At 37.0% G+C, this 14,690-nt stretch overlaps 1 protein-coding gene across 2 annotated transcripts in view; it reads left to right on the forward strand.

Moving 5' to 3' along the window:
- crim1 (cysteine rich transmembrane BMP regulator 1 (chordin-like)) overlaps nucleotides 1-14,690 on the forward strand; it is an 852,254-nt gene that overhangs the window by 747,729 nt on the left and 89,835 nt on the right. Inside the window, exon 13 of one of the 2 annotated variants that reach the window (XM_039748388.1) lies at nucleotides 12,902-13,123. The exons of the other annotated variant lie outside the window; for it this stretch is intronic. Within the exon in view, the coding sequence (XP_039604322.1) occupies nucleotides 12,902-13,123 (222 nt within the window). The remainder of the gene's footprint in view (nucleotides 1-12,901; nucleotides 13,124-14,690) is intronic. 2 annotated transcript variants of the gene reach the window in all.

Below are 14,690 nucleotides of genomic sequence, written 5' to 3' on the forward strand. Positions count from 1 at the left end.
CACAATAACCTTAGAATATTGACAATCGAAAGAACAGAATGATTCATGGGCTAAGAAGTGGGTTTCAAATAATAATGGACACATTTCCAGGAACTGTGCTAACTTCAATTTCACTTCTTTACGGTGCTATAATATGCTATATTAATTAACATTCTTTGGTTAGGATGAAAAGTACAAATGAGCAATCATTTTTTGAAGTAGTCTTCCTGTACAGCCTTAAGAAAACAGCACTTTAATTGTAATTTTTGGTTTCTCATTATATGAAGACCCACAGAGAAAGTCAATGAGTTGTTGCCTACCAGGCATCTCTGGCAACTTTATCCATAGACTTTAATTCTGTAACCTTTTTCATTTTTAAATGCCGTATTTTACATTTTGACACCTGTAACTAATGACAAGATTGGACATCCAGACTCATATCGAGAGGTAATAACTGTTAAATCCTGATTCTGCAGATCAGTCTTAAAAAAAATACTGTAACTGAAAACTAGCTACTATCACAGATCAAATGACAAAAGTGAGATCATTTGTTGTAGAAACATAACAGACTGTTCTGGCTAATGGACTGGAGGATCGTTAGATTTTGCACCTTGCTGATTTGGACATCATTATTTTGATTATCAAAAGTATATGCTAAAAATTCATATCCTATCTGGAGAAAGTCTCTAAGTTTCAAAAACCATGGATATAAATCCTCAGAGATGAAAGAACTGAAAAATGTACTCTTTTGAAAATTTTCATTATGTCATGTTATAGTTTTATGTAAATAATCACAGTAAGTGTTCCTCATAAAAACCATCGACTATTAGCACAGCCATAACCAGGTCCTGTATGAAAAGTGCTTTTAAATTTGGTTTTAGGATGATACAAAGCGGTGTCAGTAGCACTAACTATATTTCTGGAGACTTTCAATCTTCTCCTAGTCTGACTAATGTCTGCGTAGTGCTTTGAAATTTTCCCAGTGTTTGAAAGGGTTTCCTCCATGTAGTCCTATTTTCACTACCTCTAGACAAGCCTGTTATCTTTCTTGATGAATTTAGCTGCTGTAAGTTTGGTGTATGTGTGTGTTTGCATAAGTGTGCTTTGCAATGCTGTAACGTCACATCCAGGTTTGCACCCTATGCTACTGGGTCGCTAAGGCCCTATAATAGAAGTTTCTGGAAATTAAGAGATGGTTTAAATTATTGTTCTTAAAGAAAACATGAACTGAAAGCCAAACATTTGCCACATTTCGTCCCTTTTATAAATGAGACTAGCTGACGTACCTGGCGTTATTTGGTTATATTGGTAGACTGGGGAAAGGAAGGAAAGCAAAGTTTTATGTATTTTTCAAATGGTGACCCTTTTGTTATTCCTAGCTTTCCCATCTATCATCCATACTGCCTCTCCATCAATTTATCTGCTGTCATGAGTCGAGACTTTGTTCCTTTTGGGTCTGGTTGGATTCTAGAATTGCGGTAACTGCTTGCTGGATTGTAACTACTGCCACAAGAACAAGCCAGAGACATCAAGAAAGGTTTGGGGCATGCAACCAATATAATATTTCATGGCTGCAAATGAGTAATTCATAGGAGTTGTTCACAGGTTCGAGTCCAAAACAGAACTGAGGCAGGTTATCAAAGATGGTGGCTTTACTTGCCAGGACAGGAAGTGATGTCATCAGAGGGCCCAAAACTGGAAGTGACGTCATTAGAGGGCTCGGAACCAGAAGTGACATCATCAGAGGCACCGGAACCATGTGGGATTTTCTGTGGATGGTCTGCAAAATATTGAGAAAAAAAGTTAGTGCAACTCACCGCCTCTTGGTCTGGCGTGGAATTACCATTGTTCGGGCCCTTTAGCTGCCTCCCTGTTGCACGTGTGTGACACTACAAACACTGTTATGCCTGACTTGTCCTCTTAGTTCAAGGTGGACAGTTCATAGTAGATCCATCAATTCAAAGGACAACTGAAGAGTACCATTTATGAAAGTTAAAGGGTGCTCTTTGCATTATGGTAACTGAATGCAACGTGTTCCGGACACTAAAGTGTAATAATGCAGAATCTGTGCTATTGGCTACACTTCTGGGATATAACACAAGTGTGTGCACCTTCTCAACCCACCGAGGGAAAATCCCCCCATGGCATCTCCTGACTTAGGGTTCCATATATGCTTTGACCAACACTGGTTTGTAGTGCTTAAAGTATGAAGAAAAGCCATCTCAGCAAGAGTTGAACCACAGCTCTTAGATTCTTCTTTGTGTTGCACTGCACATCCACTCTCAATCAAGCCTCACCCAACACATCACTGCTAAAGCGCAAGATACACCTTTCTATATTACATTAGATAGAAGCAGTACCCTGTGTTTTAAGAATTTTTTCTTTTCGGGTATATTTGGAATCCAGAATTGCAGTAAGTCCTTGCTAGGTTGTAACCATGAATGCTTGTCTGATTTATCCTCTTAGTTCAAGGTGGACAGGTCATAGTGCTTAAATTATGAATAAAAGCTGATAGTGCAGTGTTAAACAACTTCCACTCATGATCAAGCCTCACAAATAACCCCCCTGCAAAAGCACATAATACTAATTTTTAAATTACAGTAGATAGAAGCAATACGTGGCAGTACCCGGGTAAGTAATGTAAATTTGGTCCAGATAGGTCAAAGAGTGTAGGATGATAAAACTCAATCTAACCTAGCAGGTGGTACTGATATGCAAACTTTAGCTCAGAGGAAAAAAAATTAAAAAAACTGCATCCCCCAACGTCAACATCTGTCTTGCCTGTATGTTCCTATAGAGCAACTATGCAAAAGCTGGTCCATATTAGTCAAAGGGTGTAGAATTGTATAAGGAACATACAGACAGACATTCTATTTTATATATAGATGATTTAGTGTATAGGGTTAATGGAGACAAAAGCACACTACGTGGTCAGACTTTTGTACCAGTGGAGACTGTGCAGAATATATACAGTACATACAGATAGCCCAGGTTACTCAAACTTCCCATATAATTAAAACTATTCTGTATGTAATTATTTTCGAACCTGCTAAGTGCATTACTGGGATATATTTGAAGCATGAAATATGGGCATCAAAAGTCTTCCTAACAAGCTAAATATCATTCTCTTTCTTTTCTTATTTGTAATATCCCATTTCAATTACAATCCCGTTCTGCACTTGCAAAACCAAACTAAAAAGAGAAGTCACAAATAACATTTCTTTGTTTCAATAATTAGAATATCTTACAGTCAAATCTGCAATAGCCAGTGATGAATGAAGTACATTTCTGTCCCTGTTTGAACATCTCAGTTTACAGTATGCCCTAATGCTAATGGTAGTGAAGGCTTGTTGTTTAGTCTACATGTTAACACTGTCAGCTAAATTGTGCCTGGCTTGTGCTGAGATTTGAAAAACACTTAATGTAAAATGCAAAATGTAACTTTTGTGCCCTTGTCACTGAAGCAGCTGGGTGCTTCCTTCAGAGGTGACTTCTTTGTCTACAGAGTTCAACCAGTTGATAAAAGAAAAATGTCAAACACCACCTGACACAGCAGGGAGAGTAGCAAACTGGCACCTCATGGAGTGGCTTTCACCTTCTCATGACAGGCGAAGCTGATTCACAGTATGCACGCTAAGTACACTTCAAGCTTTCTAGAGAGAGCAGATGGGTACACCTCAACACTATCTTTTACTGTTCCAGGCTTTCGCTGTGTTTGCATCATTTTGCAATGATGTGTAGATTTTTAGCTTTTTTTTTCTTCTGCATTTGTGAACAAAGCATCCTTTTTATATGTGATGCTGTCTGCGAATATTTTCTTTTTGTGTCAAGAGTAGTCTTCTTTTAAAAGAGTGATTATCGAGGTAATCATATAGTTGAAAAAATGGTAGTTAAGACATGATATATTAATAGCACTTTGTAAAAAATACATTATTTTAATGTTTGCAATTTTTATATGGAATTTAAAAAGAACAATCAGTCATTTTACTACTGAGGGGGGATTTTATTTTATCATGTAACTGAAAACAAAAAAAACTATTAACATGCCCTTTTCTTCACTGTTGTTATGCTGGACATTGTGGCAGTTTTTTCTTTTTCCAGGACTCTAAGCAAGTAATTGTTAATTATTTTTTCAACATGTTGTTTACTTTAATTTGCTTTTGTTTGAAATACAACTATGGATGGCTTTATTTCTTTTTGTGGCAAGGCTCATATTGGTCCAGCTTTAAAGTGCCTGGATAGCAACCCAAGATACTTAGTAAGTGAATTATATTAGCAATACAGTAACTTACTTCGAAGTTAACATTCAGTGCATTCAGTATCTGTCTGTCAATTTATTAAACCTACTTATTCCTGTTCATGTTCACGTAGAGCTGGAGAATTTTCTGGCTGAATCAGTCTCTAGATGGGAAACATGCCAGTTCAGTGTAAGGCACACTCAAGCTCACTCTTATAGAGCCAATTTAGAATCATCGGTCAGCTTAACACATCAACTTCAGGATATAGAAGAAAACTGGATTGCCAGGAGAAAAATCCACACAGATTGTGAACACTTCATATAGATACTGACTGGTTTGTAGTTCCGTATCCAGCAAAGGTTCTCTTGGGTTTCAGTTTATGGAAAGACAAGATTTCAGCTAATAAGCTGTAAAATGTCCCTTACCCACTTCTTAGTGTAAAAAGGACTACAATGTCTCTCTATTATAAAAAAAAATCTTGGAAGGAGACGAGACGTGATTTTCACAGAGAGACACTGTGATGTGATTTTCTCGGAGAGACACTTAAATGCCCATGAGACGAGAATTTGTGCCAAGAGATTTAATCATACCCGGGGCTTGAAATAAAAGACAAAGTAGAACGTCGTAAAGAATTCAAAAACGTTGGCGCGGTACACATGCAGAGCAGGTTAGAGATAATGGAAGTACTCAAAAAAAGAATAGTAAAGATCGCATTAGCGCAAACAAATAGAAATTATTACTTGGTGCAATAACAGAACAGCGAGAAGAGATTGAATATATTGTTTGGATTGAAACTTTAAGTCAGAGACAAGTAGATCGTCTAATTCATGTTCCCATCAGGGGGAAAAAAAAGTAGTGTTTCTTCCCAATGAAGAGGCATATCTGTGAGAATTAAAACATTTGTTGTGAAAGTCAAATCCTGAGAGAGAAAATTTCAAGCATGCACATGGTTCAGTCATTTCTCATTTGTGTGAATGCTATTTTCAGACACCTTTCTTGTAGAGAGAAAGAAACGATATTCACTCACTGGCAGTTATATGTTGAGTTGTCATGATGTAATTCCAAACACGGAATCAAAATTCAATGCAATATTGATGAAAAGGTAAAAGCGAAAAGAGATTGAATATATGGACATGGGACGCGGCACGGCAGCAGCATCAAGCAAAGATGAGGTTAAAAAAGCTGTATTTGTTGCCTATTGTAACACCATTTAAGAGGGGGTTTCGGAGGAGCACCCATGTCTCCTTGGGGTGCATTCAGCCCCCCTCTTCACAACGTGAGCAACAGAGACTAGTCTAAAAATTAAATGAAGAACTTCACTTAGCTAGAATTCTTTGCAATATCAGTCATTTACAGTCAGCTGAAAGAAGTCAATTTGAAGGAAAAACAGATAATTCCTGTTAAGATTATTTATCTCATCAAGTATATATTTCTGGAACAGACACTATAAGAAGAGAGCAGGACTAAGCACATTGAAGAAAAAGTAAACCAAAATAACTGTTGTGTTGTGGTCATTATATTTATTTCAATGTAGCAGGGTTTTTCTTTAAATGTTAGATGCCTTTCTTCTCCACAGATGTGTATTTTTTATACCATTTGCTAGTATTCTGCATCACAAACTATAGTTTGTTTTAAGCATTTTTGTTTGTTTGTGCAAGGTATGAAACAAACAAAGACACGATAAAGGGTTTGGGACAGGCAGGGTGCACCATCTAATGTAACAAAAAGAAAGGATCTACAATATTGCAGATGTCTTGTGTCTTTTGTAGCCTCTTCCGTGAAGTGCTAAGTAATTGTGTCTAGTGATAGAATTGCTCTCCTCTGTAGATCTCCATCCTCTTTGGATCCAGGTTCCTTATTGAAGGCTGACATTTGGTACCATTGTTTCTTTATCAGCCCGTACAGCAGAAGGGATAGGACTTCTGGGGCAAAACCAAAAGTGGTGTTTGAGTTCATCCTGGAGCTCATCCTCCAGTCTACAGATAAGTTAGAAGAAGGTATCAGCAACCGCATTCCCTTAGGTAGTTATGCTGGCAGGATTACTTTATCAGAGCCTATTGATGCTCCCTATGTGTGCACATGAATATCAGACCCTCAGGTCTTTAACTTGATAGAGGAACACAGAGGTGTAATTTGAAAAAAAACTTGCAATTTATTGTGCAACAAATACTTCAATAAATAGATAAAAAACAGTTCCAACCGTGCCCTTTCAAAAATGTGAAAAAAATAAATAGGTTATTAAAAGATGCTATAAAAAGGCATAGTAAATATCTAAAAAAAAATCATGACAATTGCACATACACAAATCTTCTTCCTTTCTGGGCACATTCTGTCCCAATAAGCATTCTCTTAGTTAATAATTTAATTTTGTTTTGCCATCCCTCTTGCTAAATCTTAGACAGTCACTAAGCTTTCTGTTTCAGTAGAATTCCAGCCCATCTCCTACAGCAAAACATGCTTACATCCATAAGCAACTACTTGAACAATATCAGATTCTGACCCCTTAATAAATTCTTGCTGGCTTTTGTAAGCTTTTCTTGCTATCAGCTGACAAGGGATCTGGTCACCCATTCTGTCACACGTACCGCATCCCTTTAAACAATTGAGCTAACTGTATGGGTGCTTATCAGCTAAGGAACGCCCTCTGACTTTTGTGCCCTGCTTTCTAAATATGCCCAATTTGGCACACCTTTTTAATCCCCAGCTGACATGCTTCAAAAAAGCCATCCTTTGCCTTCTTGGCTCATTTAAATTATCAACAACAAGTGAAGTGAGGGACTCTAAAAGAAATGAACAGGCAGTTGCTGATACAAGTCCCAGATGGCACTTCAAGGAAAGACACCCATAACACCATCCAAAATCCAAAGACTTGTCATCCCTTTGCCGTTGATATCATCCTACACCCCTTTATATGCATCTGAAAGGATGCAGATATGTGCCCTTTCTAAAATCTATATTTCAAAGGTTGAAGACTAATGGGGCACAGTTAATTATATTTAGCAATAAACCTCAGAGAGTACCTGTAATCTCTCATAGAAAGCTGGTGAGGACATATAAAAAACTAAACTGTTGTGATAGGAGTTGCATCCTCACAACATTTAGGTAATAAACCATAACCATGTCCAGTATTGAACCATTAACCATCACCTCAGTAACTTATAATACCTTGCTCCAGTACACAAGTAATTACTATGTTCACCTTTTCAAACCTCAGGGACATTTCAAAACATTACTTTGGTAAGCCTGATCATAAGAGCAATGCATCCAGTGCCATATACTTTTCTAACTCTGACCCTAGCAACCAAACAATGTACCTCTTGCCACAAAAAGTAGCCATGTGTCACACCATAGCAACACACAAACATCATACTATCTCCCAATATATTCACAGACAATAGCATTGCAAAAACAACCTCTGACTGCAATGCATTCAAAGCCAGTCTGCTGAAGCTGCCAGATGGAAGCACTAAGCACTACAGCTACTCAATACGGTATCGGTTCAGTTCAGTTTAGTCTTCTTGAGTGTTGTATACCGAAAACAGACATAGAATGCTTCGACAGATTTTCAAATAATATCCGCATACTTGATTAATTCCATTCAAGGTCACTGGCCCTGTAATGGAATGGATTCGTTTCTGCCTTTGTGACCCTCATATGCAAGTACAATCAATAACAACAAAGTACATAATCCTTAATTCTCACCCCCATTTTTAATTCAGGGTGGGTTTAGGTTGCCCTTGTTTGGACTTTAGGTAATGAAAGCCTGTCTAGACTAAGAATGCAAATGACGAATGCAGGAAGGAGCCTGATGCCAGCAGTAGGGATAAACTAGCCATTGGAATTATCTCGACAATTTGTCGTTGGGCGACTCTTTTTGTGGTACACGCTGTCATGCATAAACTGTGACAATGACTGCACTGAGAGAGAGACAAGGTGACAGATGTAACATGAGTGGCCCACACTACACTCTCAGTTCACCTCTCCAATTATATCCTTCTATCTCTAGCTGCGTAACTGGACCACGAAGAGGGAAGTGTGATCACAGTTGAGAACAGAGATATGGAAAGAAAGTGTTGCTGAAAACTAAGAAAAACAATTTAAAACATTCCTATAAGAGTAAGCGGATTGAAAGAAAATTAGTGATTTATGAGCAAGGAACTGCAGCACCGTTAGAGTTTAGAAGTGGTCGACTCAGCAGCTTCTTCACTGTGACAACTTATGATGGCATGCAAACCTCAAATTAATAGAGGACGTAAATGATTTATTAAGCAATGACCGCTGTGGTGAAGGTAAAGTTTAAAGTTTAGGAGCATGATGTTAACGTCTGGTGTTAAAGAGGATGATATCATAGTTAAAAGTCTCTTTTTGATTGTAGTTCTTTTAGTTTAATATAGCCAAAGATCTAAACTATTTCATGCTTTATTTTTCAAAGATGCCAACTTTCGAACACATTTGGATTGGAGGTAACTTTAGCTAGTAAGCAGTGAACAGAAGCTTAGTTAGTGCAAAACCCTAACTTTTTACATGTGTTAGACCCTCACGAATTTCACATTTTTTTGTCAAGGTTCAGCCAAGTGCACCATCTGCTAAACAGCAGAGCATACTTGATGAGAGGGAGGATAACAGTGCAGCTGCTGGAGTATCAGAGAGAGTCAGAAAGCAGTGAAGCATCTGTGAAGCCTGTGCTTTTATGATAGCCAGCATACTATACCACTTTAGTTGCAAATCAATAAGTGTTATGTGTACATGAACTTAAAGGAGTGCAAGGATGGATGGTATCCAGCCATTTGAGGTGGCCAAGGCCAGGGAAAAGTCCAGGCCTAATATTTCATCCCAAAGGGACCATACACAATGTAGATATTACATTTGGGCTGGAAACCCATTCACTGCAGGTAATCCTCACTTGCAAACACCAATTTGTTCGACTCATAACAAACAAATTTGTGGTTGTCAGTTGAACTAACATGCATGTTGTTCATGTGTAGAAGAAAAGCTTACTTTGAAATCGGCATCTGTACTAACGCTAGGTGTCATCCATGAGAGGCTTAGTTGTAACTGCACTCCCAATCCTGAAGTTGTATGAGCAATGCCTACTCAATTGTACAATTCTTCTCAGCTTGACATGTTGTCACAGGTTACTAAAGCTACATTCTGACTAGATTAGAAATTGACCTAATTACAATTTTTGGCTTATATCCAATTTTTTTGACTGTTCAAATTAAATTTGCAAGCAATTAAAATCCTATATTACTGTCTGCTGGTATCTATCCTGAATTTGGAAAATTAATCAAAATTAATTCATAAAACAGCTGCAACCTAATAGACAACCATAATGTGACCAGATGGGGGTACTCTAGAGCCAACCCCTGAGAAAGGTTATTTTATTTACAAAAATAAGCACACAAGGGAGGGAGGATATAATGGATAGAGTAAATCCATCCATCCAGTATCCAACCTTCTATATCCTAACACAGGGCACAAAGCAGGAACAAATCCTGGGCTGGGCGCCAGCCCATCACATAGATGAAATATAATATAGAAAAGAAGAAAATAAACAACAAAGACTATGCTCTTTGGCCCTGCCTATACTTTCCAAAAAACATCTAGCAACATATATGATGATTTTCCTTCCTAATAACTACCAGTCTTCCTCCTTGTTAGTAACTGTCGTTCTCCTTCTCCTCCTGACTGGGGAGGTGTAGAGGCTCTTGAGAGGCTAATCTTATGAGTACTTCCACAGTCACTCCAATCTCGTAAGAAGCACTTCCAGTTAACCTTTGTTTCCATAGAGACTCTGGCAAACGCTACATTTCCCATCAGCCTCTATGGGAACCTGAAGTTCAGTGGTAGAATAATGCTACTGCTACCTCCCAGTGGACTAGGGGAATATGGCATCCCAACCAGTATGTGTGCGGCCATACATTTCCCCTATTCTGCCTGCTTCCTTTTACGCATGAATACAAGGCAAGTGCTCAAAGGTCACTGTCAAGTCTGTACAGAGAAACCTACTGACCTTCTTCTCCATGGGTTGGAGGTCAGAATGTCAAGGCATCTCTCTGCAAGACTCTCAGGAAAATAAAATACATGTCTGAGACATTTTAGAAAACATATAACAAATGGGTTGTATTGGTAGGCTTTCTCTATTTTTTTTTTTTGCCTTTTACGTTTCACGTTTGTATCACATGAGTAAAACAAAATTACCACTGAGTAGCAGTATAAATGAATTTCAAAAACAGTACCTCTCTATTTAATACACTAGCCTAACAGCTAGCTCATGACTGATGGAGACAGCACGATCACAATCTTACCATACAGCCCGATAAACCATAATCACATAAATTAATTTTAAATCCCTGAAATGAACTGACTAGCGTAATATAATCACACAATTCAATTAAATTCAAGTATGTTGATTATGATTAAATATTTACCCATATTCCTGTTCACTGTATCCTAATCAATGTAATCAATGAATACAATATGACTATGCAATCAATGTAAGGCATCAGTAAGAAACCTTTTTTTTTATTGTGCCAGGAGTGATTGAGAAGAGCATAATCAATCAAGTCATACATGGTGATGAACCATGGAGGGTGATATTTGCAGATATTTAGCACAAACTTTAACTTATTCCCATTTGAGAGATCCTTATACTTTGAATTAAATCAGCGTTTAGCAATTCCATGTTCATTATTTAATTTTATTTTGCTGTGTCTATGTCTCCCATCATCCAGCAGTTTGAGTATTAGTATTGTTATTATTGTTGTTGTTTTTATTATTGGATTATTGTCTAATGTATACTGTAGCCTATAATTTCTGACCCTCCGTTTATGACAAGTCGTTGCCCATGGTACCAACTATACAGTCGCAACCAATTTAAAAACCTACAGACATTATTTCTGTAGCAAGGCAAGATCTCTGATACTCATAGGAAGCAGCTCTTAAATCTTTAATTAGGATTTTTAAAACATATATTACAAAACATAACTGAAAACAGCCAAAGCAACAAGGAAGCATGCATCCTGTTGTGAAAATAACATGTCTGTCTTTTCTTAAACAAACTGCGTAATCATTTTGTCAATGTGCAATACTGTGTAATCTAACCATTGTGCATGTCTAGAGCCAAATAAAGACTCTTTTTCAGTTTTCTGTGGTTAAACTGTCTAAGTAATTACTTTCATCCTGGTTATAGTCTCAGCAAAACAAAAAAAAAATCAGTAAAGTTTTCTTTCAGTTTTGCCAAGAAGAGATTCTTTGCTCTCGGCTGTATGACTAAATTTATAAACTGCTCAGGCAGCATTTTAAATGTTAATAACTGGGCATACATAACCAGAGTTCCAAGCTTAACTTCTTATTTATATGCTCAAACAAGTGCACTCATACTGGAACTGAAATACAGCAGAAGAAATATTCTGCAGAATCCTACTGGCACAGTAAAAGTCTGATACTAAATACAGGTAAAGTGATGCAAATCTTTATGAAGAAAGTGCAGAATTAACATCATTTACAAATGAGGTGTCAGTTACTGTGATTTTCTATCAACATAATCATAGTTTTCTGTATGCTTTCTGGACAAGGTCCATGTAGGACCTGGGCTGACCAGATTTCCCTATCCCTGTCAATTTCCATCAGTATTTCCTGGACATTCCCCAGATGCTATCAAGACAGCCAAGAGATACATTCCCTCCTACATGTCCTGGTCTGCCCCATAAGTTTATTTATTGTGATGTTATCTCACAGTGAGTCAGGTTTACACCTATTCCAATACCGATTTTCATGTCATTTTAGGAACTGGGTTTCTGTGAATAGCTGGATTATTAAAATGCATGTAAACACACTGACTGTAGCATATAGCCTTGGCAGTCATGCTATAGGAAGGTGATTGATTCTAAAGATGGGATTAATGTTTAGTTTTATAAATTAATGGATGGTGGACCTGAGTTCCCACTTTAAAATGCAAAGCCTGGTATGCATGAGTTTAATTATACGTAAGGCTGCAGGTTAACTACTTGATCATCTGTTTCTGGGAAGGATACCTCGTGACACCATAAAGAAATATATTAAAAAAGTATAGATGACTCCAAAGGTTATCTAAAGATCATGATTAAATATTAAAAGCAAAGTTACTGTAGGTTAAATGAGCTATATATTTTTATCTTGCCTTTTTCATCAGCCTTCTCTTGTTTTTCCTTAATTTTTTTTTAAACTTAGTTTTTCTGCATGCATTATTAGGGAGTCAGTGTTGGGGATTAAGCTGATGACCTTGTAGGCTCTAGTCCAACTGATTTACTGCAGGGCAGCATAATACTTCTGTAAAATCAATACACCACACTTCATTGAGTATCTATGCATAAAGATTTGCAGTGAGTTTAAATAATACATATAAAGCTACATGTAACATTAGGTGCAATAAGATAACCTTAGGTGAATAACAGATTTCCTTTGTATGTATTTATTAATGTAAAAAAATATTTCAGGGACATCTGAGTTGTTTAATGTAATGCAGAACAACTGAACGCACTTCTTTGTTTTGTGAGCAATGGAAAAAAAATGCACTGAAACTTTACAATGAATATTTAGATTGTAGTTGAAACCAAAACTGTGCTGTTAGTGGTCCCCAAAGACAGCAGTTTCAAACCTCTTTTTTTATCACATCTCATACACAGAAAACCTCTTTGTTTCAGATGAGCCCTTCCTGCCTTTGTCGCCTAGCAACAAGAGTATGCCCGGTTACTGCAAGAATGAGGAAGGGGACATCTTCTTAGCTGCAGAGTCATGGAAGCCTAATGTGTGCACAAGCTGTATCTGTTTGGATGGGGTGATCAGCTGCTACTCCGAATCTTGCCCACCTGTGGCCTGTGCCCGTCCTGTTCTAAGAAAAGGACAATGCTGTCCTTACTGCCTTGGTAAGTCTGTGTTACACATTTAGTTTCATTTTCCACTGATACTGTAGTAGTGAGGTGGAAGACCTTAATGTTCACTGGTGACTATCAACTCATTATATATTAAATCTGGAAAAACTGAAATCCAAACCAAACTTAAGTGTGAGCACTAGAAACGCAAAGCTTCAAGTGCACAATAACGAAATGATCATAAAACATGTTCAATATGCACCTGAATAAAATATTAAAGTGTTTATTAACATGTTGAATTTCATCAGGAGGTATAATGCACTATGTTTTCAAATTTATTCTGCATCCCTAAAATGTTTTTTATTTAACAGGCATAACATCAGGTTAATGATTACCCTATCACAATAAAGTTTCCCTTCCTAATACTGAGATTACATTAATGAATACATTATGGCGATCCTGAAATAAAAAGGATTCACCTGTTATTTTGTATATGAAATAATTCTCCTGTATAAAGTTTATTTACAGCGATTCATCACTAATCCCCTTATAGAAATGTGTGTACACGTGTTGTTGAGTATGTTTTGAAATCAAGAGAGTTTGTTATGGCTAGGCTTAGTAATTATGAGAACAAATCTGATCTCAGTTGCTGGCAAATGCAAAGCAAACAACCCCTACCCTAAAGATATCATATTTATTCAATCCTGAAAAATCATGATAACAGGCTGACTTGTGTTCAGATGCAATGCAGGTTAAGATAACATTGTCTCTCTGCATGAATGTGTGTTTTGAGGCAGTGAAATTCTATACAACCGCACCACTATGTAATTAGCTTGTTCTCCTAGACTTAAAGCATTTTCGAAAAGGAGTCCAGCCATAATGGACTTTGAGGCAAATTTAGTGCATTTGCTATGATTGTGTAATTTGTCATATTTAATCAATTCTGCATATTTTGCCTTTGCCTACTGTACCACTGTTTATTCATGTTGGTGTCTACTGTTGTAAATTCTAAGATTAGCAATTACTTTTAATTCGCATCAAGAAATTTTATTATAACAAGCAATAGTGTAACATTGTGGACCATCTTAAAAGAGTAAATGTGATCCACTATATAAGAAGTTATGTGATTTATCTCAAATGATCACTTACCTTATGTTAACCTGTTGATGCTGCATGTATCGTAGGAGTATGTAGAAAGCAAATTAAATGGGAGCTATCACTTATTCATCTGTTACCATCTGCTTTATTGAAAATACCCTTTGCCCCCATTTTTAGAAAACATAATATTTGATCAATTTTTTTAAGGTAAAAACTGTAAAAAAAAAATACTGTAAAAATCGAGTTGGTAAATGTATCACAGGAGCATCATCATTAAAGTACCCGTTGCTTCCCAATTTGACGATCATTGTTGTGTTTTAGCAGTGATTATCTCCAAATGGGAATTTACAGAGAATATTAAAAAGCATTATATGCTGCTCAATAGCACCATATAACATAATACTTCCTTTAACTGAAAAAAGTAATACAAAATAAAAATGGGGCTAGAATAGTGGTCTATTTGTTCAAGAGTCCTGGTTTTGATTCCTTGATTTTTGTTGAGCAGTTTATACCTCCTGTCTGT

The sequence above is a fragment of the Polypterus senegalus genome, chromosome 3 (assembly GCF_016835505.1).
Source record: "Polypterus senegalus isolate Bchr_013 chromosome 3, ASM1683550v1, whole genome shotgun sequence".
Lineage (NCBI taxonomy): Eukaryota > Metazoa > Chordata > Cladistia > Polypteriformes > Polypteridae > Polypterus > Polypterus senegalus.